Genomic DNA, 24,624 nt, shown 5'->3' with positions numbered 1-24,624 from the left:
AAAAGTTACGCGTAAAAAAGTTACGCGTAAAAAAGTTACGCGTAAAAAAGTTACGCGTAAAAAAGTTACGCGTAAAAAAGTTACGCGTAAAAAAGTTACGCGTAAAAAAGTTACGCGTAAAAAAGTTACGCGTAAAAAAGTTACGCGTAAAAAAGTTACGCGTAAAAAAGTTACGCGTAAAAAAGTTACGCGTAAAAAAGTTACGCGTAAAAAAGTTACGCGTAAAAAAGTTACGCGTAAAAAAGTTACGCGTAAAAAAGTTACGCGTAAAAAAGTTACGCGTAAAAAAGTTACGCGTAAAAAAGTTACGCGTAAAAAAGTTACGCGTAAAAAAGTTACGCGTAAAAAAGTTACGCGTAAAAAAGTTACGCGTAAAAAAGTTACGCGTAAAAAAGTTACGCGTAAAAAAGTTACGCGTAAAAAAGTTACGCGTAAAAAAGTTACGCGTAAAAAAGTTACGCGTAAAAAAGTTACGCGTAAAAAAGTTACGCGTAAAAAAGTTACGCGTAAAAAAGTTACGCGTAAAAAAGTTACGCGTAAAAAAGTTACGCGTAAAAAAGTTACGCGTAAAAAAGTTACGCGTAAAAAAGTTACGCGTAAAAAAGTTACGCGTAAAAAAGTTACGCGTAAAAAAGTTACGCGTAAAAAAGTTACGCGTAAAAAAGTTCCATACTGGGTTAAAAAAGTTACGCGTAAAAAAGTTAAAGTAATAAACTTAAAAGGAACTGAAAACAGGTAAAGTAAGAACTGACCAAGGAAACAGAAACTAACACTGGAATTAAACATGTAAAGACACAATCAAGGGCACAAGGAACAAAACCAAAACCAACTACAAAATCAGATACAAGAACTAAAGAAACTCAAATGAAACACTACGGAGCAAAATGCAACAGAGGAGGTGGGATTCAAACACAGGACAGAAGTGTACACGGACAGTGAAGTGTACACGCTTCCCCTGGGCAGGGCTCGGGCAGAGCTGCGGAGGCGGCGGCTGCGGCTTCCCCTGGGCAGGGCTCGGGCAGAGCTGCGGAGGCGGCGGCTGCGGCTTCCCCTGGGCAGGGCTCGGGCAGAGCTGCGGAGGCGGCGGCTGAGGCTTCCCCTGGGCAGGGCTCGGGCAGAGCTGCGGAGGCGGCGGCTGCGGCTTCCCCTGGGCAGGGCTCGGGCAGAGCTGCGGAGGCGGCGGCTGCGGCTTCCCCTGGGCAGGGCTCGGGCAGAGCTGCGGAGGCGGCGGCTGCGGCTTCCCCTGGGCAGGGCTCGGGCAGAGCTGCGGAGGCGGCGGCTGCGGCTTCCCCTGGGCAGGGCTCGGGCAGAGCGGCGGAGGCGGCTGCGGCTTCCCCTGGGCAGGGCTCGGGCAGAGCGGCGGAGGCGGCTGCGGCTTCCCCTGGGCAGGGCTCGGGCAGAGCGGCGGAGGCGGCTTCCCCTGGGCAGGGCTCGGGCAGAGCGGCGGTGGTGGCTGCGGCTTCCCCTGGGTAGGGCTCGGGCAGAGCGGCGGTGGTGGCTGCGGCTTCCCCTGGGTAGGGCTCGGGCAGAGCGGCGGTGGAGACTTGTTTTTGTCCACCAGGTGTCAAAAAAAACTGTCTCCAGCCTACACACCTCCTCCTCTGGAGATGCAGGAGAGAGCTGGAAGAAGTTGGTTGCCAGCCTCCATCAGGGCCTGGCACAACCATGGTGACCGGAGGACTGTAGGGGTCAGGAATAGCCATTTCCAGACGGCCTGAAGGGAACGGAGCTGCTCCACACGAGCCTGGACGTCATCCAGACCTTCAGGGGGGGCAGGTGTCCCGGAGCCTGGGGATCGCCCTTGAGGGTGGTTCGTTCTGTCATGGTACCGGGCGGCACGTGTTTCTGCATATGTTACGCGTAAGAAAGTTACGCGTAAGAAAGTTTGTCACGGTACCGGGCAGCTCGGGTGCGGGAACGAGGCATAGTGCAGGCACAAAAAGGGGCGGACGACCCACTTGCGGCTCAGAGACAGATGGGGATTTATTCAAATAAAACAGAAAACACTATAAACACAATGAAACCAAAAGGACCACGAGGGGTCAAAACTAAAGGGGATAATTAAAGACTTAATATTACAAAACAAAAACTAGGAAAAAACCAGGACACAGATGTAAGCAAACTAACCAAGACAAGCAATAACACACTCATAGACAGAAACTACAATGAACCACTGGAGAACTGAACAAAAGCAGGAACTAAAATACTAAGGGGTAACGAGACTAACACGGGACAGGTGAGGCTAATTAACAAAGACCAAGGAAACAGGGCACAGGTGAAACTAATAAACTCAAAAGGAACTGAAAACAGGTAAAGTAAGAACTGACCAAGGAAACAGAAACTAACACTGGAATTAAACATGTAAAGACACGATCAGGGGCACAAGGAACAAAACCAAAACCAACTACAAAATCAGATACAAGAACTAAAGAAACTCAAATGAAACACTAGGGAGCAAAATACAACAGAGGAGGTGGGATTCAAACACAGGACAGAAGGGTACACAGACAACCACATGTGCAACACATTGAGCCACATGACTAGACAGGTAACAGGGGAAACTCAAAGACAAACATGAAGGACGGGATGACCAGCAATGCCTGCTGGCCAAACGGGGAAGGGACACAGAGTGACAACAGCAGGGGCTGACCCTGACACTTATTAATAAATAATATTTTTATATCACTATTATTTTTAAGAGTTGCTGATTTTGTAATACTGCTGCAGCATTCTCCACATGCTAATCACTGCCCACATCGAATTGGCACTTTGATCTGCCACATATCACTTTACTACCCCCTGTTGAATGTTGTATTGTATGTTGTTAGATATCTCGTAGTAGTAAGTACTTCATTATTAGGCTGCACAATATTGGAAAAGATGTATTTCTTCAATGAGTATTGCAGTATTTATTTAAATTTAAAATGCTTAAAACAAACCAATTTCTCACAAACACATCTATTCATGAGTGATTTAAACGGCAAGGATGAAAATTATTAGGATTAGCTCTTATGATTAGCTCTTGCCAAAATAGGACTTGTCAACTTTTGTGGTACTCAGAATTAACCCAAACAACTATGACTCTATAATCCTCTATAATCACTCTCACTCTGTCACACTTGAATCAAACTCCAGACCTCGCATGTAATGGGCAAAGTTTTCTTCTTTATTCAGCAATCCAGCATAGGGACAGAAGCAGGATTGACAAATTGGTGCGGAAGTCTAGCTCTGTGCTGGGATGCCCTCTGGAGACTGTAGAGGTGGTGGGTGAGAGGAGGATGCTAGCTAAGCTGACATCCATCATGAACAACCCACATCACCCTCTGCATGAGACTGTGAGTGTACTGAGCAGCTCCTTCAGTCAGAGACTGATACACCCTCGCTGCAGGAAGGAGCGCTTTCGCAGATCATTCATCCCGACAGCAGTTAGACTCTATAACACATCATGATGTCATGAGTCACCCAGATACTTACCTCTACGGTCACCACTACTTACCACCTCATACATAACGCACCTTATAGAGGTAAATGCAACTGTTTTAGTAGTGAAATAGTTGTTATTTATATTACTTGCACTTTTTCCCACAACCCACTATCCATATATTACATACTGTGTATGGGTGTACATAGGCACTACTGCTGTATTCAGTGTTTATCTTATTTTATATTGTTATTTATTTTATTTTTTTCTTGTATTCTTATTCTGTATTTTTAATTTTTTTTTACTCTTGTACTCTTTTTATCTGTCTAGAGCTGTGGTAACACACAAATTTCCCCACTGTGGGATCAATAAAGTCCTATCCTATAGTGTTCCAGCCACACTTGGGTACAATGCGCAATGCACCCCGCACCCAGAAATCAGCAGATGAATTCCCCTATATGGACTTCTAAGTCCTGATTGGTTACCAAACATCTGCAAACCAGGTTTCGAACATACAACAAACATAATACGCCACCTCTATTGGTCTACTTCAAGGATGTTAAGCTTCCAATCCTCGTTAGGCCTAGGCCTCCTATGAGTCCCACACATAAGCCTGTCTATCCAGCCTAGGAAGGAGGGCAAAAACCCTAAAGATTAGGGAAATTCCACTCCCAACCCAGCAAAAAGGTGCAACCCCCCCCTTCTGTCACACCCTGCTCCGTACGATCCCGATGTGTGCCACGCCCCCCTCATTACCTCGTGTTCTTCCCTGATGGATCTCACCTGTTGCTCGTTTCCCTCAGCTTGTTTAGTGTATTTAGTCCTTGTCAGAGTCAGTCATCCCCAGATCAGTCATTGTTGTACTGTCCGTAGATGTCCGTGCCTGTCTGTCTGTCTGTGTAAATAAATCCCGGTTACCTGACGTTCTGGCTGCATGTCGCCTGTTTCCACGGCTCGCCCACCCCGTATCGTGACAGAATGACTGATCTCCGAAAAAGCACAAAGCAGCAGACCGAGCACGATCGGCTCGGTCTGCTGCAGGAATTTGTGTACTGGCGTTCCCAGCCAGAGGTCGAGGAGGACCCCATAGCCCTGGAGTTGGCTAACCGGGGCACGGACCTCCTTGGTAAGGACCGCCCAGCCGGGCAGGAATACCCGCTCCAGAGAGCCCGGAAATGCCTCCGTCGGCTACTGCGCCGGCTCACCGAGCGAGGGGAGAAGCAGCAGGAAGAGACTCCATCACTCTTCCTGGGAGCCTGCTCTCTCCTCCCCGCCTGGGATGACACCGCCGCTACCAGCCTGGCCAGCTCCCATCCGGAGAAGCCGCCTCCGATGGAGGTTTACTTCTATCGGCCGGAGCGTCTGGGGCACGGCGGAATTCGCGCCGTAAGAGACGCCGTTCCCCGGGTTCCCAAAGCCCTACAAGGGAGGGCGCCCACGCGCTCAGCACCCCTCCTGCCGGCTCCGGACCTGCATGCTCCAGACCTGCCCGTGGCACCGCCTGCTGCTGCTGTTGCCGCCGCTCTGCCTGCGGCTGCGCTGCCGGCTGCTGCCGCTGATATGTCCGTGGCTGCACTGCCTGCTGCCGCCGCCGATCTGCCCGCAGCACCGCCTGATCCGCCTGTCCAGCTTGACTCTCCTGTCCTGCTTGACCCACCTGACCCGCCTGTCCTGCCTGCTCTGCCTGCAGTCCCTGCAGCTGCCACCACTCTGGCCACGTGACAATGCAATTCATGCAATGGCTCACAACGCTATCAGTAAAGGAAACCCCAACCCTATATTACCTAAATAAAGACTTTAGCGTAAACATATACAACCCTTATGGGTACATAACTTGCTTTTGTGTTCAAATGCTACCATACAACAAACTGCATCTAGCATAGTATAGCAGCTACATTTCAAGGCTTCCTGCAGGTCCCCTTTCTCCCCCCGGCGATGTTCCCTTCAGCCCAGTTCTCCAAGGTCTGTGGCCTGCAAAGCTGGTTCCGTGCAGGTGGCTGTGAGTCAAGGACACACGGCACCATCCCCAAAACAACAAAACCTGAGACACAAGAACAATCCCACAATGCCTCCCAACCCTGGCCTACCATTACTTAAAATTTCCCTTCCACACTTTGAACTAATGTTAAACATATACGACATAATCCTGAAAAGGAGTGGTCACTAAAATTAAACAGCTCGCAGATCTTCACACTGCAAGAAATGCAAAGATGGAGAAAGCGAAGAACAGTGAGAGTATGCCACTGTCTATGGTGTCCTCGTCGACCCTTATGAAATGCCAGCAAACACATGGACAAGGGATCCCGATGTGCTACCTTGGCTTTCTAATGGGGACACAGTCAACCACCTAGTTTCTGTCATTAGTGCGTACACTTTTAAAGAGTTTAAAAACTACAAATCTCTTGAAGCGCACGAACAGTTCACAGCCGGCTGGGCACATTGTCATCGTCAAAGATTTTAGGCATGTTTATTTATATAGCACAATTCAGGCACAAGGCAATTCAAAGTGCTTTACAAAGACAAGGATACAATCAAATTAAAATGTCAAAATCACATTTCAAAGATAAGTGAAAAAGAAATAATAATGAAAATAAATAATCTTATTAATCAATTACAATGAACACATAGATAATAATAAGAAAAAGCCAAAACAAATAAATAGGTGACTGAAAAGACGTCACATTTTAATGACAGAAAATGACTGGTGCTGCACTAGGAAACTCTGACCATGCAACAATTCATCTAATTCCAGCATACAGACAAAATCTGAAAACTGCTAAACCTGTCGTTACTAGAGTGAAACACTGAACATGTGGAGCAGTAGAGCAATTAAAATCATGCTTTGACTCGACAGACTGGAATGTTTTGCTACTAACAGCGTGGATGAATACACGGACACTGTAACATGGCACATAAGCTTCTGCGAGGACTCTCGCATTCCCAAAAAGTCTGTTGTCAGCTATAATAATGACGAACCATGGTTTACAACTGAACTCAGGCAGCTTCCTAAAACAAAAGATGTAGCCTACAGGAGTGGTGACAAAAACCTGTTCAAATTCTACTGCGGGTTTGAAAAGCCACATTTGCGCATCATACAGCCCTCACCTTTTCAATGGCCTTCTTCACACCTGGGTACCTTCACACCTCGCCCACACTATACCCAGCTCACCCCCCCCCCCCCCCCACGTCCAGCCACCTCCCCAGGAGAATCAACGACAGAGATGTAAACAAGATCTTCAGTAGCCAGAATACAAGCAAAGCTCCTGGTTCAGACTCTGTCTCCCCAGCCACTCTGAAGCACTGTGCAGATCAACCATCACCTGTCTTCACAGATATTTTCAACCAGTCACTGGATCTTTGTGTCTTAAATCATCCACAATAACACCATTTCCAAAGAAACCCAGAGTCTCTTGCCTCAGTGACTACAGACTGGTGGCTCTCACATCAGTGGTAATGAAGGCTTTTGAGAGACTTGTGCTGTCATACCTTAAAACCATCACAGACCCATCGCTTGACCCTCTATAGCACAGGTGTCAAACTCCAGTCCTGGAGGGCCGGAGTCCTGCACATTTTTGGGTTTCCCCTCGTTTAACACACCTGATTCAACTCCTTGTGCTAATTACCACACAGCTCTTGAGCTGAATCATTTGTGGTGGAACAGGGAAAGAACTAAGCTACACAGGGCTCTGGCCCCCCAGGACTGGAGTTTGACACCCCTGCTCTATAGTCTGCCTACAGAACCAACAGACCTGTGGACAACGCAGTGAACACTGGAGTCCATTTCTTGCTCCGACCCTTGGAGTGCCCTGAGGCATATGTAAGGATTCTGTTTGTGGACTTTAGCTTTGCATTTAATACTATTCTATCGGAGCTAATGCGGACTGAACTCTCACAACTGTCCGTGCCTGATCCAAAATAACATGTTATAACCACGATGGCCCAGTTTTACGCTGCAATAATTGAGTCATCCTCACCTCCTCCATCACAGCCTGGTTTGGATCAGCCACTGAACGAGAGAAGGCCAGACTGCAACACATCATCCACTCAGCAGAGCGAATAATCGGCAGTAACCTGCCTACCCTCCAGACACTGTACATCACCAGAACCAGGAAACGGGCATACAAAATATTTGAGGACCCATCTCACCCTGCTCACCAAATCTTTCAAGCCGTACCCTCCAGGAGAAGACTCATGGCAATCAGAACCAAGACCACAAGACACGCCAAGAGCTTCTCCCCTCAGGCAGTCTCTCTCATTAACCAAACCAGTCTCTGAATGGACGTTCAATTAATCGTCAGCTGCAGTGAAATATCCACCAGCATAACCAGTGAACAACTGATAAACTTCCTCTATGATTATATTCTGCACTCTTGCACATTATGCACACATACTGCAAACTCTGTATACATATTGCACTCTTGCACATATAGTTGACTTGGCTGCTACTTAATAACGGCACCATTTAAGAGCCCTTTAAATTATTATACCATTTATATATTTTATATTGATACTACAATTATTACTATGTACACACATATATAAATATCATTTTACCATCATTACTGCCATTAATAAACTTAATTATCATATAATTATCATATTACCCAATTGCCAGTCTATTGTTTATTACCTTTCTGCATATGTCTTTGCTAAATGTGGTATGTTCTTTGTAATGTCATGTAAAAGCACCACCAAGGCAAATTCCTTGTTTGGAAACATATCTGGCTAATAAAAGGATTCTGATTCCGATTCTACATCCTTCATCAGGACTAGAAAACTTCCATCCAGCGTTGCATTTCACTTTGACGCTGTCGCTTTTGAAACACTTTTCTGTGATCTAGCTCTTATTTTGGTCACCGGCTATCATCCAACAAAAGGTTCATTTCAGCTCTCCTAATCTGACATAAACCACACTCACAAACACTTTCGGGTTACTATGCCACCGGTAAGGGATGGACTCCGGTCGGGATGGGTTTCCAGCATTTACTATCCTGGTTGTTCTCTTTAGGGACAAACACAAGAATGGAGTCTACCCAGTTAGAAATTGTACATTCCTCGTACATTCAGAGAATATACCCATTAGTGTAAAGGACGTTGCTGTGTAACCTTCCCAGAACGTTCCCGGGATGTCACGATGTGGAGTTCTTTAGACGTTCGGGGAACATCATTTTCGGAACATTCGGGGAAATTTCAGGACGTGTTGGGAACATTTCGGGCACCAAACTTTAATGTTCTTTTTGGTCCTATTTGGTCTTTTCATCACTTTCCCAGGATTTTTATAGATCCTGAGTGACAATTACTGTAACCTTTAGGGGACCTACCTGGAATGTTATTTTTTAGTTCTTGCACCACCTTCTCAAAGCTAGGGCTGTACGATCACATTGCCATATGTGATATTTCCGTGAGTAATATTGAGATTTTTATACAACAGAAAAGGAGAGATTACCCGAAATAACCTGTAATGAAATAGGACTTGTTATTATCTACCAATTAACATAGTATGACAAATAGGTTAGTGGTGCTGCCCCAAGCTGCAACAACAGACACAAAACAGTACCTAATCCGATGAGTAATATTGTGCATGCGCACATCGCAATGATGTGTGCAGGTGGATTTTTCGTACAGCACAACTCAGATCGTTTGCAGAACTTTAGTAATATTACAGGGACTTTTGCACAACATTTAGGTGACTTAAAGTTTAATATATGCAATAATACCAAAATGTGTTTACGCTATAAAACAATTATATCCAATGCATTTCAGTTCTTATTATTTCTTTTATTGTTCATAATTCGAGCGAGAGAGATATGTTTTGGTTTTGGACCAAAAATGTAAAACAATTATTTAAACAAATTATTTACATGAAACAATTATTTCAGTCATTGTAGTAACATCTAAAATGTTCTTTTCTCAAACTGAGCTGAAACCATCCAAAAACACTATCAATAAAAAAGAAACGTTTGAGAGAAAACTCAGTCACTGTCTTGAATTTGTCGTCGTGTAGATGGCCCAGGTTCTTCTTTCGCTGCCTGAAAATCATAAATAACAATATTTTCCAGTCACTTCATTTACTTTTTAATTGCTTTTGATTACCCTTAGGTGTACAGGCTATGAGGTAACTTAGCATATTAACCAAATGTGTTTGCCATGTAAAGTGTGGAAATATAAGAGAAAAGTGAGATTATTAGTGGTTAGACTATGAGTAGGTGTCCATGAATTTGTGACAGAAACAAAGGTTTAATAGAGAGACAAGGTGAAGGGTAATAAAAGTAACGAGTTACACTAATATCTTGGATGTCCTCCTATGTTGCCATAAAATGTTACAGCACCTTTGTCACGACCGGGTGACGGGCGAGCGAGTGGGGTGCGGGATAGCAGGATCAGGGAGACTGCAATCCAAGGGCAACGGGGTTTATTATGGAGAACAAGCAGACAAGGGAGCACTCGGTTAACAACATCAATGACGGACCTGGGGAAACAGACTCGAACGCGGACTGAAATACACAAGACAAGCCGAAATAACAGGAAACAGGTGATCACAATCGGGGTAGTGCACGTGAGTAATGAGGGGACGTGGCACGCACAAGGATCGGACGAGCTGGGCGTGACAACCTTGGCTTGTCCGATTTAAGTGAACAGGTACTATGAATTTAAAAATGGCATCAATGTGCAGTGCAGTTTTAAGTGTTAACTGCTCCGAAGAAAAACAAAAAAAACTTACAGGTATCGGGTGGATCTTTGCACGGTGAGGTGCGTGTTTTAGGGTATCCCCTATATAATTTTCAATGTCCTTCTCGCTAAACCTCGGAAATTGTGCAGCACAAGCTCCTAGAAAAAATGCAGTATTTAATAAATATTAAATAATGGGTCTATGCAATGTAATGGACAACATTTTGTGAAATCTAACCGTTTAACATACTAGGTAATTCATTTAGCGATATATGTGGTTTTTAATTTTCTGTTTCAAACATATGCATGATTATAAGAAGAAGGGTCTTTTAGAAGCTTACTTAAAACAACATGGTGGAGTGCTGTTCCCAAGAAGGACAGCTTTCCTTTTCGGCCTTTCAGGCCGTAACGTGACCAGACCTCGTTTGTAGCTATCTTTCTGAGGATTCTCCTCACAACGTCCCCAATGCTGCAGCCTCCCATCAGACTAAAAAAATGGATCTATACAACATATGAAGATAAATACTTAAAAACAATTCTTAGTGTTGCTATTAGACAAACCCTTTTAAACAGCAATATGGCATATCAACATACCATCTTTTGTTTTTGTTCTGGGCCCTCCAACTGCAATTTGAATCCCTCAAGCTCTTGCACTGTCCTGCAGGGCTTCTCAAAACACATGTTCTCCATGGACGCCGGGCCAGGGGGATTTTTTTGAATGGTCTGGACCAGGCGTTCAATACTGTTTCCAGTGTCTGCCTGCATCCTTTCAATGGCCATCATGATTCTTTCATGGACGGGGTCTAGGGGGCTTAACAGGGTTGCCAACTAACGCATCTGGCGTGACACTTAAGGCCAATTGATGCTTCACTTTTCCGTGTTCGCTTTCAGTTGCGGACAAGGGGACGTCACGTAAATTTCACGGTTTCTCGCGTTCGATTTTTACAATCTTATCCTAATTTTATCATATCCTATGTTATCTAATGTTATACAACCTATCCTATCCTTATATATAATATTATATATTATTTTATGCTATACAATCTTATTCTAACCTTATCGTAAGCTATCCTAATTTTATCGTATCCTATGTTATGTTATATAATGTTATCTTAACCTTATCTCTACTTATCATTATCTTAATCTTATCCTTTATCTTATACAATTTTATCTTAAACTTCTTCTTTTAACCTATCCTATCTTGATTTTATGGTATCCTATGTTATGCAATTGTTTCTTTTTTTTGTCAATGTATTTTTTATTGGTTTTTTCAGACATACAAAAACCCCCCACGGATACAAGCATTAAGACAAATAAACACAACACCACAAGACAAATAAAAAAAAAAACACAGGGTCCAGAGTAGTCACTCAGTTACTTTGTACACATCACACATTATCCAGAGTCAAGGTGCATTGTCAGCTGTTCTATATGAGAAATAAAAGGATGTCATACCATATCAAACTTTCCCACTGATCCATGCAATGCATATCTAATCTTTTCAATCTTAAGGAAAAACATGACACCACATATCCATCTGCCAAAGGAGGGGGGTTTCCTCATTTTTCCAATTTAAAAGAATGAGTCGCCGAGCCAAAAGGGAGGAGTAGGCTATACAATTTAATTGTGTCTTTCGTAATAGGAGATCATTCAATGGTACGTCAAAAAGTCCGATAAAAGGACCAAGGTCAAATGTTACCCCCGAAATCACAGAATACACCTCAAATATTGAAGACCAGAATGCAGTCATACTTGGACATGACCAAAAAGTGTGAAAGAGAGTAGCAGGTGCTTGTCTACATCTGTCACAAATAGGATTAACCCCCGGGTAAATCTTGGATAACTTAACCCCAGACATGTGAAGTCTATGTACAATCTTGAACTGAATGAGGCAGTGCCTCGAACAAATAGAGGAGGAGTGGATTCTTTGAAGTATGTTAGACCATTGATCATCATTAATAGTTGTACCCATATCCTTCTCCCAATTTTCTTTTACTATTGTCAGTGAAGAACCTTCCATGTCAAATATATTTGTGTACAGCTTTGAGACGGTTCCCCTAACCTCTGGCTGAGTTTCTATGATTGAATCAAGAAATGATGTCTGAGGTAGTGAAGGAAAATGACTGATGTTATTCTGTATGAAATGTCTAACTTGTAGGTATCTGAAAAAGTGATTTGCTGGCAGAGCAAACTCCTGTCTAACCTGATCAAATGACATGAAGACGCCATCCTTATATAACGTCATAATATTCAACACTCCATTTTTAAACCATTGTCTGAATGCATTATCTAATAGAGAAGCTGGAAATAGCAGGTTGGCCATGACAAGGACGTAAACAGACATGGAGGCTAGGCCATAATGTTTACGAAACTGAGACCAGATTCTTAGTGAATGAAGCACTACTGGATTCCGGCAGGTCTGGGGTGCATGTAAAGGAATAGATGAACACAAAAGAGCTGAAAGTGAGATTGGACCACAAGAAGTAGATTTGATTTGCAGCCAGCCTGGAAGATCAATAGAGGATGTGTCCCAACGCCAATTCAGTAGGCATTTGATATTAGCAGCCCAATAATAAATTAGAAAATTTGGCAGAGCCATTCCTTCATATCTTTTAGGTCTTTGCAGAAACAACTTCCTGATTCTAGGTGTTTTATTATTCCAGATAAAAGTTGAAATAACTCTATCAAGTTTTGTAAAAAATGTTTTTGTAAGAAAACAGGGAATACACTGGAATAAAAATAGGAACTTGGGAAGGATGTTCATTTTAATTATACTAATTCGCCCAGCTAATGATAATGGCAGTGTGGACCAGCGTGTAAGATCCTTTTGGGTGCGCTCCTTTTGGGTGCGCTTTGGGTGCATGATGGCGGCGCCCGCCGCGGCGCCCCCTGCTGGCCGCGTGATGGCGGCTCCCGTCGGGGCGCCCCCTGCTGGCCAGGAACTGAGGGTGCCCGCTGCAGCTCCACCCGAGGGCCTGGCTTCGCCTACGCCTGCAGCGGAGGAAGCCGCTCTGTCCGAGGCGCCCCCTATTGGCCGCACGCCCGAAGCGCCTGCCGAGGCGCCCCCTGCTGGCCACACGCCCAAGGTGCCCGCCGAGGCGCCCCCTGCTGGCCAAGTGAAGACGGCGCCCGCCAAGGCGCCCCCTGCTGACCACACACCCGCGGCCCTGTCTGAGGCCGCCTCTCCCGTCCTGCCCGCGGCCCTGCCTGAGACCACCTCTCCCGTCCTGCCCGCGGCCCTGCCTGAGGCCGCCACTCCCGTTCTGCCCACGGCCCTGCCTGAGGCCGCCTCTCTGCCCATCCAGCCCAGCTCTTCTGTCCAGCCCGTCCAGCCCGGCTCGCCAGTCCTGGCTGAGGCTCCGGCTGCACCGCCTGCTGCCACGCCCCCTTCTTTGCCCGAGCCTCCACCCACTTCAGCTCCTATGACTCCCCCGCCCTTGCCCCGGCAAGGCCAACACCCCCAAAGACCCTGCCTTTCGGTGTCCCGTAAGGGACGGGGACACAGGCGTCGGGCCCGGGTCCCACCCGCCCTGCCCCCTGACTCGCCCGTTCGGCCCCTGGCTGTGGCTCGGTGGCTGCCTGCGGGTCCTCCGGCTCGGGGTCGGCGGTCGCCTTCGGGTCCCCTCCCGGTGCCTCGGTGCCGGTCCTCGGCGTCGCCTCTGGCTCCATGTCGGTCGCCTCCGGGCCCCCCTGCTTTGGCGGGGCGTCGGGCGGCGCCTTCGCCGGCTCCGGCTGCGCCATCGCCTGCCGCGGCTTCCCCCTCCTGCCCGCCTTCGCTGGTGTTCCCTCCTGCTCCCTCCGTGTCCCCTCCGTCTCTCCCTCGTCCCGTTCCCTCGGCCCCTGTGTGGTTCCCTCCTGCTCCCTTCTCCCTCTCGCCTGTGGCCCCTCCGGCCGCTGCCCGTCGCCTGTCTGGGGTCCTTCAGGCGCCCCTTGTTCCTCCTCCCTTTCCCTTTCTGCCTCCTGTCTCTGCTCCTCCGCCCTCTGTGTCTCCTCTGTTCCCTCCTCGTCCCTTTGTCCCTCCTGTCTCTGCTCCTCGTCCCCCTCTGGTTCCTTTGTTCACTCCTGGCCCCTTCGTGTCACCTGTGGGTGTTCCTGTTGTGTTTCCCTTCTCTGTCTGCCTGTCTGCCTTTCCTGTTCTTTGTCGTGTCCTGTCTTTCTTTTCGTCCTTGCTCCTGTTCTGTGTCTCTGTCCTGTTTCCGGTGTCTGGTTGATGTTTTGCTTCTGTCTTCCAGGTTTTGGGCCCCTCGTCTCGTCCGTCGCCTCCTCTCGGGCGTGCCCGGTGTGCGCGCCTTTGGGGGGGGGTTATGTCACGCACTGCTCCGTCCTCTCCTAATGTGTGCCACGCCCACCTCGTTACCTCGTGTTCATCCCTAATTGTTCTCATCTGTGGCCTGTTCTGTTCACCATATCTTGTCCATATTAGTCCGCGTCTCCCACTGTTTCCGAGATCGGTCATTGATGTTGTCAAGTCTCGTGCCAGTCCGTGCTTGTTTACCCTGTCTTCCCTGAATAAACCCCGTTTGCCTGACCGCTTGGCTCTACTCGCCTGCTTCCCCACTCGCCAGCGAACATAACACATAGCCTATTTATATGAGGAAGAGAACAAGAATTCCTGGCATGTTGAAAAAAGTGCCTACACCAAACCTTGCCATAGACTAATAAGAACCGAGAGAAAAAAGGGAAAATAAATGTCTTTCTCATAAATTGAGCAACATAGCACTATCTGCATTTAGTAGGCTATAGACCTGGTTAATTCAACTTTGACACTGACGGTGAAATAAACCTGTACAGTTCGGTCACTTAAAAAACACTGACCGTTTTTGAAAGTTATGTCTGTACCTGATCATGATGGAGGAGAATGGTAGTCTTTATATACGAGATGGCGCGATGAGGATCGGTAAAGGTTTTTTCCTCGCCATCAAATGTAGCTGGATAACGGAGACCAAATTTCACATCCTTAACAGTTCTAAGGAGCTGCTTTGCCTCTTTAAAGGCAGCTCACTTCTTTGCTATCTCCGGAGTGAAGTCCGGAAAGATGTGCACACGCTTCTCCTTGTAAAACAGCTGCTTCTTCTGGCTGGAGAGGCGAAGGATGCGATCCTTCATGTCACCATGATGTACGCGGATTATGAATGGTCTTGGCCTCTCCCCTTCCCGCAGCCTCGGTGCTAATGAACGGTGGCCCCGGTCCAGACGTGGAGTTTCCTCCAGGTTCGGTATCTCCTTCAAAGCAGTCGCGCAGAATTGCCACGGGTTGGTCCCCTCTTAGCCCTCCTCTATTCCAACAAGCCAAATATTCTGATGCCGGCTACGGGCTTCCAAATCCATGCATTTAGTTGTCAGGTTACACACATCTGACTGCAGTTTTTTTGCGGCAGTTTCCAAAGTAAAGACTGTAGAGCTCCACGCCGTGGTAGACTGCTCGAGGTCGTCCAAACGCTTGGAATGCTGTGCATTAGCAGTCTGTAAGGAGCTAGCCGTAGAATGCAACTCTTGGCGGATAGAAGTTATTTCTTGCCAGAGGACAGCAGTTTGTGTATCTATTGTGTATCGCTGTCATAATTTTCTCAACCGAATCCGAAGAAAGTTGCTGTGCATCACCCTCAGTGGTAGCCTTCTTGCTAGCTGTAGCAGGTTTCTGTGAGCGACTAGCCATTTTTAAACGAGGAGGAAAACAAAACTTTTAAATGCGTTTTCTTGCTGCCTTAGTCCTTCAATTAGTGATGTTAAACTTTTCAGATAAATATTTATCTATCAATATGGCTTCTGCAAGTATGTAAATATAATGAAAATGAAATTGCTCGCTGAGCTCCAGGACCTCACAGCCTCACATGTCTCATTGGAGACAGGAAACGAATGCTTGGGAGACTTATGCGCTGGTCCCGGATTGGGCCGCCTGCATTTCCGTAGGGGTACTTCACCTATAAAAACACACCAGTCAGTGCACAGATTGCCTGATATGCAGAACAGCATTTACTATAGAGAATAGCAACGCTGGAAAGGTTCATGTGCACCAAGGCTAGCAGCCCACTCAATCCAAATGCTGGCATCAGGAACTGACTATTGAATCAAATAATTTATATAAGTGAACTTTATTGTCATTCACACCATACAACAGTACAACAACGGAAGCATAGCTGTACAAAATTGCGTATCTCCAGGCTCAATGTGCAGACATAAAAAGACAGCTGCACATAGTCAACATATGGATAACACAAAGAAAATTTCGCTTCTTACACAGAAGTAATTAAGACTGTGTAAAACAGCATAAGGCAGCACAGGGCAGACACTAAATATACAAACCAATATACATATATCTTGCGCCTTCCATAAATTGCATTATTTCTTTACTCTCAGAGTACCTAAAGTAAGAATTCTGCCTTTTCTGATTTAAATTATGGGGACATATTCACCTGTTATTTTACTATTTCACAATGATTATCTGTGATGTTTAAACACATCAAAGCAGCAGAATTTACCGATTCCATTATACAATACAGTAACCATGTGGATTAGAGCCCTGTATGTTTACCGTTTCATGGTAACAAACATGATCTATTACAGTAAGTAAAACTCCATCCATCCCTTATGAATATTTTATTTTTAAGTATTCCAAGACACACACTTCCAAAACAAGATGATTGTCACAGAATACAAGACTCAACAACACCAGACAGCCCTATTCTGACTTTCATTCTTCAAGTGTTGAGTTACTCTGGCCATCGTTTTGCCATTGTTACCGGGGCTAATGGAACCAGGGCTGTTTTCTGGAGCAATCCACACAAGTTTCGGGGTGACAATGAAACAAGACGGACCAATTAGTGCTGGGCTGTTTATCGGATATTTACGGAATATCGATATATTATCAAAACCAGATAAAGGAGGACACAATACAGTTTATATCGACATAATTTGGTCGTTAGTTAAAATCGGGCACTATTAAAGACTTTGAATATAATTCCTTCCCCTTTTAGAAGTAACGCGAGAGCTGTGGTCCCGACGTTGCACAGACTCCCAAAATTCACAGCAAAAAGCGACCCATTCAGTTAGGATTCATGGGGGTTTGGTGGAGGGCTTAAGTCAAGGGAGGTGATGCTACGATTATACAATTCCTTGGTAAGACCCCACCTAGAATATTGTGTGCAGGTTTGGTCACCATACCTTAAGAAGGACATTGGTGCGTTGGAAAGGGTGCAAGGCAGGGCTACAAGAATGATTCCTGGTCTTAGAGGAATGTCTTATGAGGAGAGGTTAGCGGAACTGAATCTGTTTAGCCTTGAGCAAAGGAGACTAAGGGGGGACATGATCCAGGTCTATAAGATTCTAACAGGTCTGGATGCTGTTCAGCCAAATGGCTACTTTAATATTACTTTAAATAGTAGAACTCGTGGCCATAAGTGGAAATTAGTGGGAGAACATTTTAAACTGAATTTGAGAAAGAACTTCTTTACACAGTGTGTAGTTAGAGTATGGAAAAGTCTTCCTGCTAGTGTAGTGCAAGCCAAAAACCTGGGTTCATTTAAATCAGAGCTGGATAAGATTTTAACAACTATGAGCCGTTAGTTAAGTTCTCCCCAAACAAGCTTGATGGGCCGAATGGCCTCCTCTGGTTTGTAAATTTCTTATGGTCTTATGTTTACCCCAATGAAACAGGACATGGTCATAGACAATGATAAAGCTTCTAGACACTGAAATTAATATTGAGTCACATTTTTTTCCCCAAAGATGCAAATTCCTTTGGTTTTATTTATAATATTCTTCAAGGGTGCCAATGATTTTGCCACGTTTTTTTTTTTTTTACAGAATAAATTATTCCAAAGATATACCAAGACTTATAAGGATTTTTTAAATGAAATGAATAGCTAGAGATTTGTTGAGATATTTGAGGAAAATTAGAATCATTGTATGTATTATCTATATTATGTGAATGTTTTTGCTCACTTTCTTGAGGGGTACTGATATTTCTGGAACCTATTTATCTGGGCAGTAGGTACATATCAAATGTAACAACTGAGTGATGCCCATTGTCATACTGTATATTAACCTGTGAAATATTTTGGTTTTCCAGCACGCCCTGTTAGATCCCTGTTTTCCCATGTTCCGAAAAGCGTTGGTAGGTATTCACCACGGCGGACCGTGTGCACAGCACAATCTTTGTTCTGACCCAGTCATCTGGCCATTATGACTTGGCCTTTGTCAGTCACTCAGATATTTATCTCTGCCCATTTCATCTGTATTCAACATATTGACTGTGAGTACCTAATATCAGCTGATTGTCTATTATATCCCAGACCAAGACATGCATTGTTTCTATGGTATAATGAATAATATCCGCTTCATGTGGGACAGGTCATAATGTTTTGGTTCATTGGTGAATAAGGCTATTTATCTGGGTAGTATGTATATACACTCTATGGACAAAAGTACTGGGAGACACCTCTTAATCATTGAATACAGGTGCTTCATTCAGCCCCTTTGTTACTGGTGTGTAAAATCAAGCATATTGCCATGCAGTCAGGTTTACAAACATTCGTGAAAGAAATGTGTCCATCTGAAGAGGTCATTGAATTCAAGCGTGGTAGTGTCATAGTATGCCACCTATGCAAGTTAGTTAGCAGCATCAACAGAAAAAAAATTGAGGAATTTAAAACGTGGATGCTTAGCCTGTATATTCTTTAGGCTATTAAGCCCACTGATTCCTTTATTTTTAAGCCTATTTTTGTGTGGAATGCCATTGCCAAACGTGTCCGTTGTTGCCTATATGTTGCTTAAAAATAAATATTTTCTGTTCTGAGTGGCAATATTGCCATTGCTCATATTTCTTTATGATATAAGGCTTCAGTTTAAGGTGACATTTGTTAAGCATGCAGATTATTTGTCCCTCTTTTAAATTGGAGCGAGCGTGGAGCGATTTGACTGGAGGAAATTTTAGTGGAGCGAGGAGCGGCGTAGTGCGAATTAGAGCGGAGGAGCGGGCGGAGCCAACAGCCTCGTGGTGAGGAGCGGAAATTCTCACCGCTCCACTCCACTCACATGCTCTGGTCCAAATCAATTTCACTATTTTGCCCGCGGAAAAAACAGGCTTTGTGCCAGCACAAGGCGGAAAAGGGTTGTCCTAACTCTTAATTATTCAGTGCCGTGTTTTGGGTATAACATGCAATGAACAAATCGGAACGGTGTATCACCTCACCTTTAGCAGGCAGTGGTGCATGAACTATTGTGGAGGTGCAATGGCCAGGTGTCCCAACAGTTTTGTCCATGTAGTGTATTAAATGCATGAACTGAGTGTTGCCCATTGTAGTTTATAAACCTGTGAAATGTTTTGGTTTTATGGAACCCTTGGAGCCCGATAGTATTATGGGAAATGAAAACTTTGGCAACGAACCATGTTCAGGTCAGAACCAGAAGTAGATATGGGTTGTAATCCTGTGCATGTCTCTATTCAGCTGTACTGTAAGGTGCATACCTGCTGGTGGCCATTGTTGTTTTTCTCCTGTGTGCATAATGCAGGTGGGATTCAATGGTCCCTCATACTGCAGTGGGCTCAGACAACTTTCCCCGCTCTCTTTGGGCGCAAGTACCGGGCCAGCAAGGTGCACAGCTTCATGCAAGGCTTAAAGTTGAGCCCCATTGTCCAATCCTCAACTCCTAAGGAGTCGGCACCGGAGATGAAGAAGGCGACAAAAGTCAGAGGTCTGGGTCTGTTAAGTCTGTCTTTCTGACCAGAAACTCAGCAATGAAAGATGATGGAAACCATGACTGCAGGATAGGTAGAAACTGCCTCTATAAACTGACAGGCTTCAAAGTAAATGCTAATGGTTCATGAACCTCTTGTGAGAAGTTTTGGCATCGTTGCTGGAAGGACTTGTAGCTAATATTGGGGAGAAGAAACACAAACCAAACGAACCTATAAAACTATAAAACATTTTTAGTGCTCATTTTTTCCATTTAAAATAAGAAGAACCAGCCTAGTGGACAGCGTCATCTCACACATCCTTGGATGGGGGTTAAATACTGCTCCCACTCAGTGTGTGTGTGCAGTTCAGATGTTCTTCCCATCTTGCATGGGTTTCCTGCTGCAGTCCAACTTTGTGCAGTTAGGTGAACTGACATCTCTGACTTACAGAAGCCTTGAACCGCATTTGATAATTTTTTTTTCGGAGACAATAAGTCGTTATTTCGACATAGTAAGTTGTTATAACGAGATATCTCATAATTTTGACATAATACGTCGTTATAACGAGACAGTAAGTCATTATTTCGACATAATTCAGATCGAGTTCTAGGTCATATTTTTTCGAACTGGTTGGTTTGACTTTTAAGAAATTCGAGTTCTAATGAGTTTGAGTACTGAGGTACCACTGTATATAAATATGAGTAAATACAAAATACTTAATAAATTTACATAACATCCTCATGACAGAATATTTATGAGTGAAACACAGCCACACTTCAGACCATTTAACTTTAGGCATTTTAACTGTGTTTAAGGTAGCTGCTAGTTAACATTAGGCATCTGCCAGATCAAGCCTCCCCACATCAGGGCAAGTGAGGTTCTGTGATGCTTCTGACGCCTGAGCAGCAGATATGTCATGCCAGCAAATATGTCAATCAACAGCTCAGGTATTTAAGTGGCAGCTGTTGCGTTCGGCGGGCAGGCGAACAAGGAAGTCAGGCGAGTAGAGCCAAGCGGACGGGTAAGCGGGGTTTATTGGCTGGATGAAAGGCACACTAGGCACAACAAACACGAGACACTACTACATCAATGACCGATCTGGGAGATAGTGGGAGACGCGGACTAATATACACAGGACAAGTCAAAAGGAACAGGAAACAGGTGATGACAATCAGGGATTAACACGAGGTAACGAGGCGGGTGTGGCACACACAAGGATCGGATGGAGCTGAGTGTGACAGAACCACCCCCCAAAGGCGCGCACACCGGGCGCACCAGAGGGGAGGCGACGGACGAGAAGAGGGAACAGGACCTGAAAGACAAAAATGCAAGACATCCACGGGGAACCGGAAACAGACCAGACACGCAGAACAAGCAGAGGGGCAGAAACCAAGACAAAACCTGACAAAGGACGGGGAACGCAGACAGACAGACCAGGAAGGGAGACACAGGGGGAACATCCACAGGCGGAACAAAAGGGCCAGGAGGGAATGGAGGCACAACAGGAGGAGAAGGAGCAGGAACAGGAGGGACAAAGGGACGAGGAGCAGACCAGGGAGACCAGACAGGAAGGGATGGAGGACAAAGGGGAGCCCGAGGGAGCCCAGATGGGCGGCGGCAGGAGGGGCTGCAGGCGAGAGGGAGGCAGGAGCCGCAGGGGACCACACAGGGAATGGGTCGAGGGAGTGACGGAGGAGACAGGGAGGGACCACCGGCATAGGCAGGTAGGAGGGGGAAGCCGCGGCCGGTGAAGGGGAAGCCAGAGCTGGAGAAGGCGCCGTCCGACGCCCCGCCAAAGCAGGGGGGTCCGGAGGCGCCCGACACGGAGCCGGAGGCAGGACCGAGGACTGGCACCGAGGGGGGACCCGGAGGCAACTGCCGACCCAGAGCCGGAGGAACTGCAGGCCACCCCGGAGCCCCAGCCAAGGCGCGCGAGGGCGAGCCAGGGGGCAGGGCGGGCGGGCGGGACCCCGGCCCTGCGCTTGTGTTCCCTCCCCTTTCGGGACACAGAAAGGCGGGGCCTCGGTGGGTGTCGGCCTCGCTGGGGTAAGGGCCAAGGAGTCACTGGAGCCGCAGCGGGTGGAGGCTTGGGCAGAGCAGGGGGCGTAGCGGCAGGCGGTGCAGCCGGGCTGGACAGGCGGGTCAGGCCGGGCCGCGAGCAGAGCGGTGACCTCAGCTGGCACCTTGGGCGTGCGGCCAGCAGGGGGCGCCTCAGCGGGCACCTCGGGCGTGCGGCCAGCAGGGGGCGCCTCAGCGAGCACCTCGGGCATGCGGCCAGCAGGGGGCGCCACAGTGGGCACCTCGGACGGTGCCACGGGCAGTGCAGCGGCAGCAGCAGGCGGGAGGTCTGTCCTTTCAGGACGGATATCCGGCAGCTCTCGCCAGTAACCCACCTCGTGCAGTAGGACGAGCCATAGGTCCTCGTCCTGCCGTGGTGAGTCTTTAGGGAGATCGGTCATTCTGTTGCGTTCGGCGGGTGGGCGAACAAGGAAGTCAGGTGAGTAGAGCCAAGCGGACGGGTAAGCGTTTATTGGCTGGATGAAAGGCACACTAGGCACAACAAGCAAGAGACACTACTACATCAATGACCGATCTGGGAGATAGTGGGAGACTCGGACTAATATACACAGGACAAGTCAAAAGGAACAGGAAACAGGTGATGACAATCAGGGATTAACATGAGGTAACGAGGTGGGTGTGGCACACACGAGGATCGGACGGAGCCGGGCATGACAGCAGCGAAATCTGCATTGCAATAAGTCAGCTACATCTATGTTTAACCATTGTGGCAATAAACCTAGAAAACCAGAAAAAAATTTATATTAGCCTAAATGCTCATGTCATGGGAGAGCTCTATGTTGTGTCTATGTTGTGCTGTGGGTAACATACTTACTGATGCTCCACAAACCTTTTCTCTGTTCTGAATCTTGGAAACAGACCACCATGAGTTTAACTCCATCCACGAGCCTCTGGACCTGACAACTGAGAAGATGTATATGGTGGACAGCGGCCTTAGCTTTAATCTACCATACCCGCTCATCCTCAGGCCAGAGAGGGGCGTGGACCTCATAATATCTTTTGACTATTCCGAAAGGGAGAGTGATTCCACATCACCCTTTGAGGTCAGTGATCTGACAAGCAGAAGGTCAATATTCAGGTTGTTGTTTCTATACAATTAAAAAATGCATCAAAATCAATTTTAACATAAGTATGTATCATGTTGGCGGATAAGGCGAGCAGGAAAGCAGGCGAGTTGAGCCGAGCAGACGGGTAAAAGGGGTTTATTCGGCACAGAAGGGCAGACATCCACGAATACTCCAACCATACAACAACATTACAATGACAGATCTGGGGGATACTGACTTAGACGCGAACTAAATACACAAGACAGGCTGAACTTAACAAGCAACAGGTGATTACAATCAGGAAGTAACACGAGGTAATGAGGGGGCGTGGCACACAGGAGGATCGGACGACCCGGGCGTGACAGAATGACTTATTAGTAGCTTTGCTGCTAACCCATGACCTTTATTTAATACATTTTTCCAACAATTAAAAAGCTAAGAAATATTGACCTAAGTTATTTTCCAAAATAATATTCTGCTGCTCACTGTCATCATGTCATTGATGTGATTGAGTTTTACATTCAGTCTTTTAAATCGATTAAATATATGAGCATTCTGATATCAGTTTCAGGAAAGTAATATACTGTACAGTGTTGTGTAAGTTTTAGGCAGTCAAAAGAAATGTTTAAAGCTATTTATCAACATAGTAAATACACATTTGTGCAGAACGGAAAACACAATTTAACATTGTAATATATGAAAATTAAGAGTAAAACAACAAAAACTAGTTTGTTTTCCACAAAGTTACTGATATCTAGTTGGATGGCTAGATGAACACCGCTTCAGTTCCAAAACCTCTCCTCAGCCATTCCATGTATTCATTAACTTTCACCACTACCTCACTAAATTAATTCACTGAGTTAATTTAAAAAGTCAATGACATATTGATTAGCTCTATGAGGTGTGCTAGTGGTCAAAAAATACATGGGTATATGGATGGTTGCTGGAAATGATGGGGTGATTTTAGCAGAGACTTTGAAATGTCTAAGCTAACACACTTTGACAGGCATAAAAGCGTGGTTTTACACCAATATAAAGATCATTTAAACATCATTTTCTTTGACTACCAAAGACTTTTGCACAGCGCTGTATGCTTGTAAATGAAAAGGGTTAATGTATTTTGGGGCTATTTTTCCTAAACAGAAAAAACTGTTTGACAGCTTTGTGTAGGATTATACAGAATTCTTTGCATAGTTTCTGGAGATATTACTGGTGCTCTGACCTTTGTCCTCAGGAGCTTCGCTTGGCTGAGAAATGGGCCCATCTGAACAAGCTGCCCTTCCCTAAGATAGACCCCACAGTCTTTAAACCAGAGGACCCGAAAGAATGCTACGTCTTTAAGCCTGAAGATGGCCAGAGGAACTGTCCCACCATCATCCACTTTGTGCTGGCCAATACTAACTTCAGGAACTTCAAATTCCCAGGTACTTGAGGCACTTGGTATCATGAAAGTAAAAAAGGGATAATGGAAAGAATCAAGTATGTGTTGCCCAGTAACATGAAATGGGCAGTGTTTGTAATATGCATGACTGAAGGTAGAGCAGGTTTGCTGAAAATAAGCATTTAACACAAATACAAAAAAATTTGCTAGCTACTATTATCAATTTACAGTGCAACGCACTGTAATCAGTGCATGCTCCTCACCTCTACTATTATCAGCTTTATTGGCAAAGTATGTTTAGACATACAAGGAAAGATCCGCACTTTTTCTAACAAACCTTAGGCATTCGTGT

General features: G+C 45.8%; 2 protein-coding genes across 2 annotated transcripts in view; one reads left to right on the top strand and one right to left on the bottom strand.

The window, feature by feature from the left end:
* The window catches only part of LOC111841952 (BAI1-associated protein 3), a 51,460-nt gene that overhangs the window by 14,345 nt on the left and 12,491 nt on the right, over window positions 1-24,624 (bottom strand).
* LOC140590954 (cytosolic phospholipase A2-like) lies at window positions 14,978-24,323 on the top strand. Its single transcript, XM_072712776.1, has 6 exons — window positions 14,978-14,987; window positions 15,251-15,343; window positions 18,159-18,203; window positions 19,601-19,783; window positions 22,704-22,888; window positions 24,126-24,323. The coding sequence occupies exons 1-6, from the start codon at window positions 14,978-14,980 to the stop codon at window positions 24,321-24,323; spliced, it is 714 nt and encodes a 237-aa protein (XP_072568877.1).

The sequence above is a fragment of the Paramormyrops kingsleyae genome, chromosome 5, assembly GCF_048594095.1.
Source record: "Paramormyrops kingsleyae isolate MSU_618 chromosome 5, PKINGS_0.4, whole genome shotgun sequence".
NCBI classification, from domain to species: Eukaryota; Metazoa; Chordata; class Actinopteri; order Osteoglossiformes; family Mormyridae; genus Paramormyrops; species Paramormyrops kingsleyae.
Note: the sequence above shows the minus strand (reverse complement) of the source record. Positions and strands in the feature narration are given on the sequence as shown.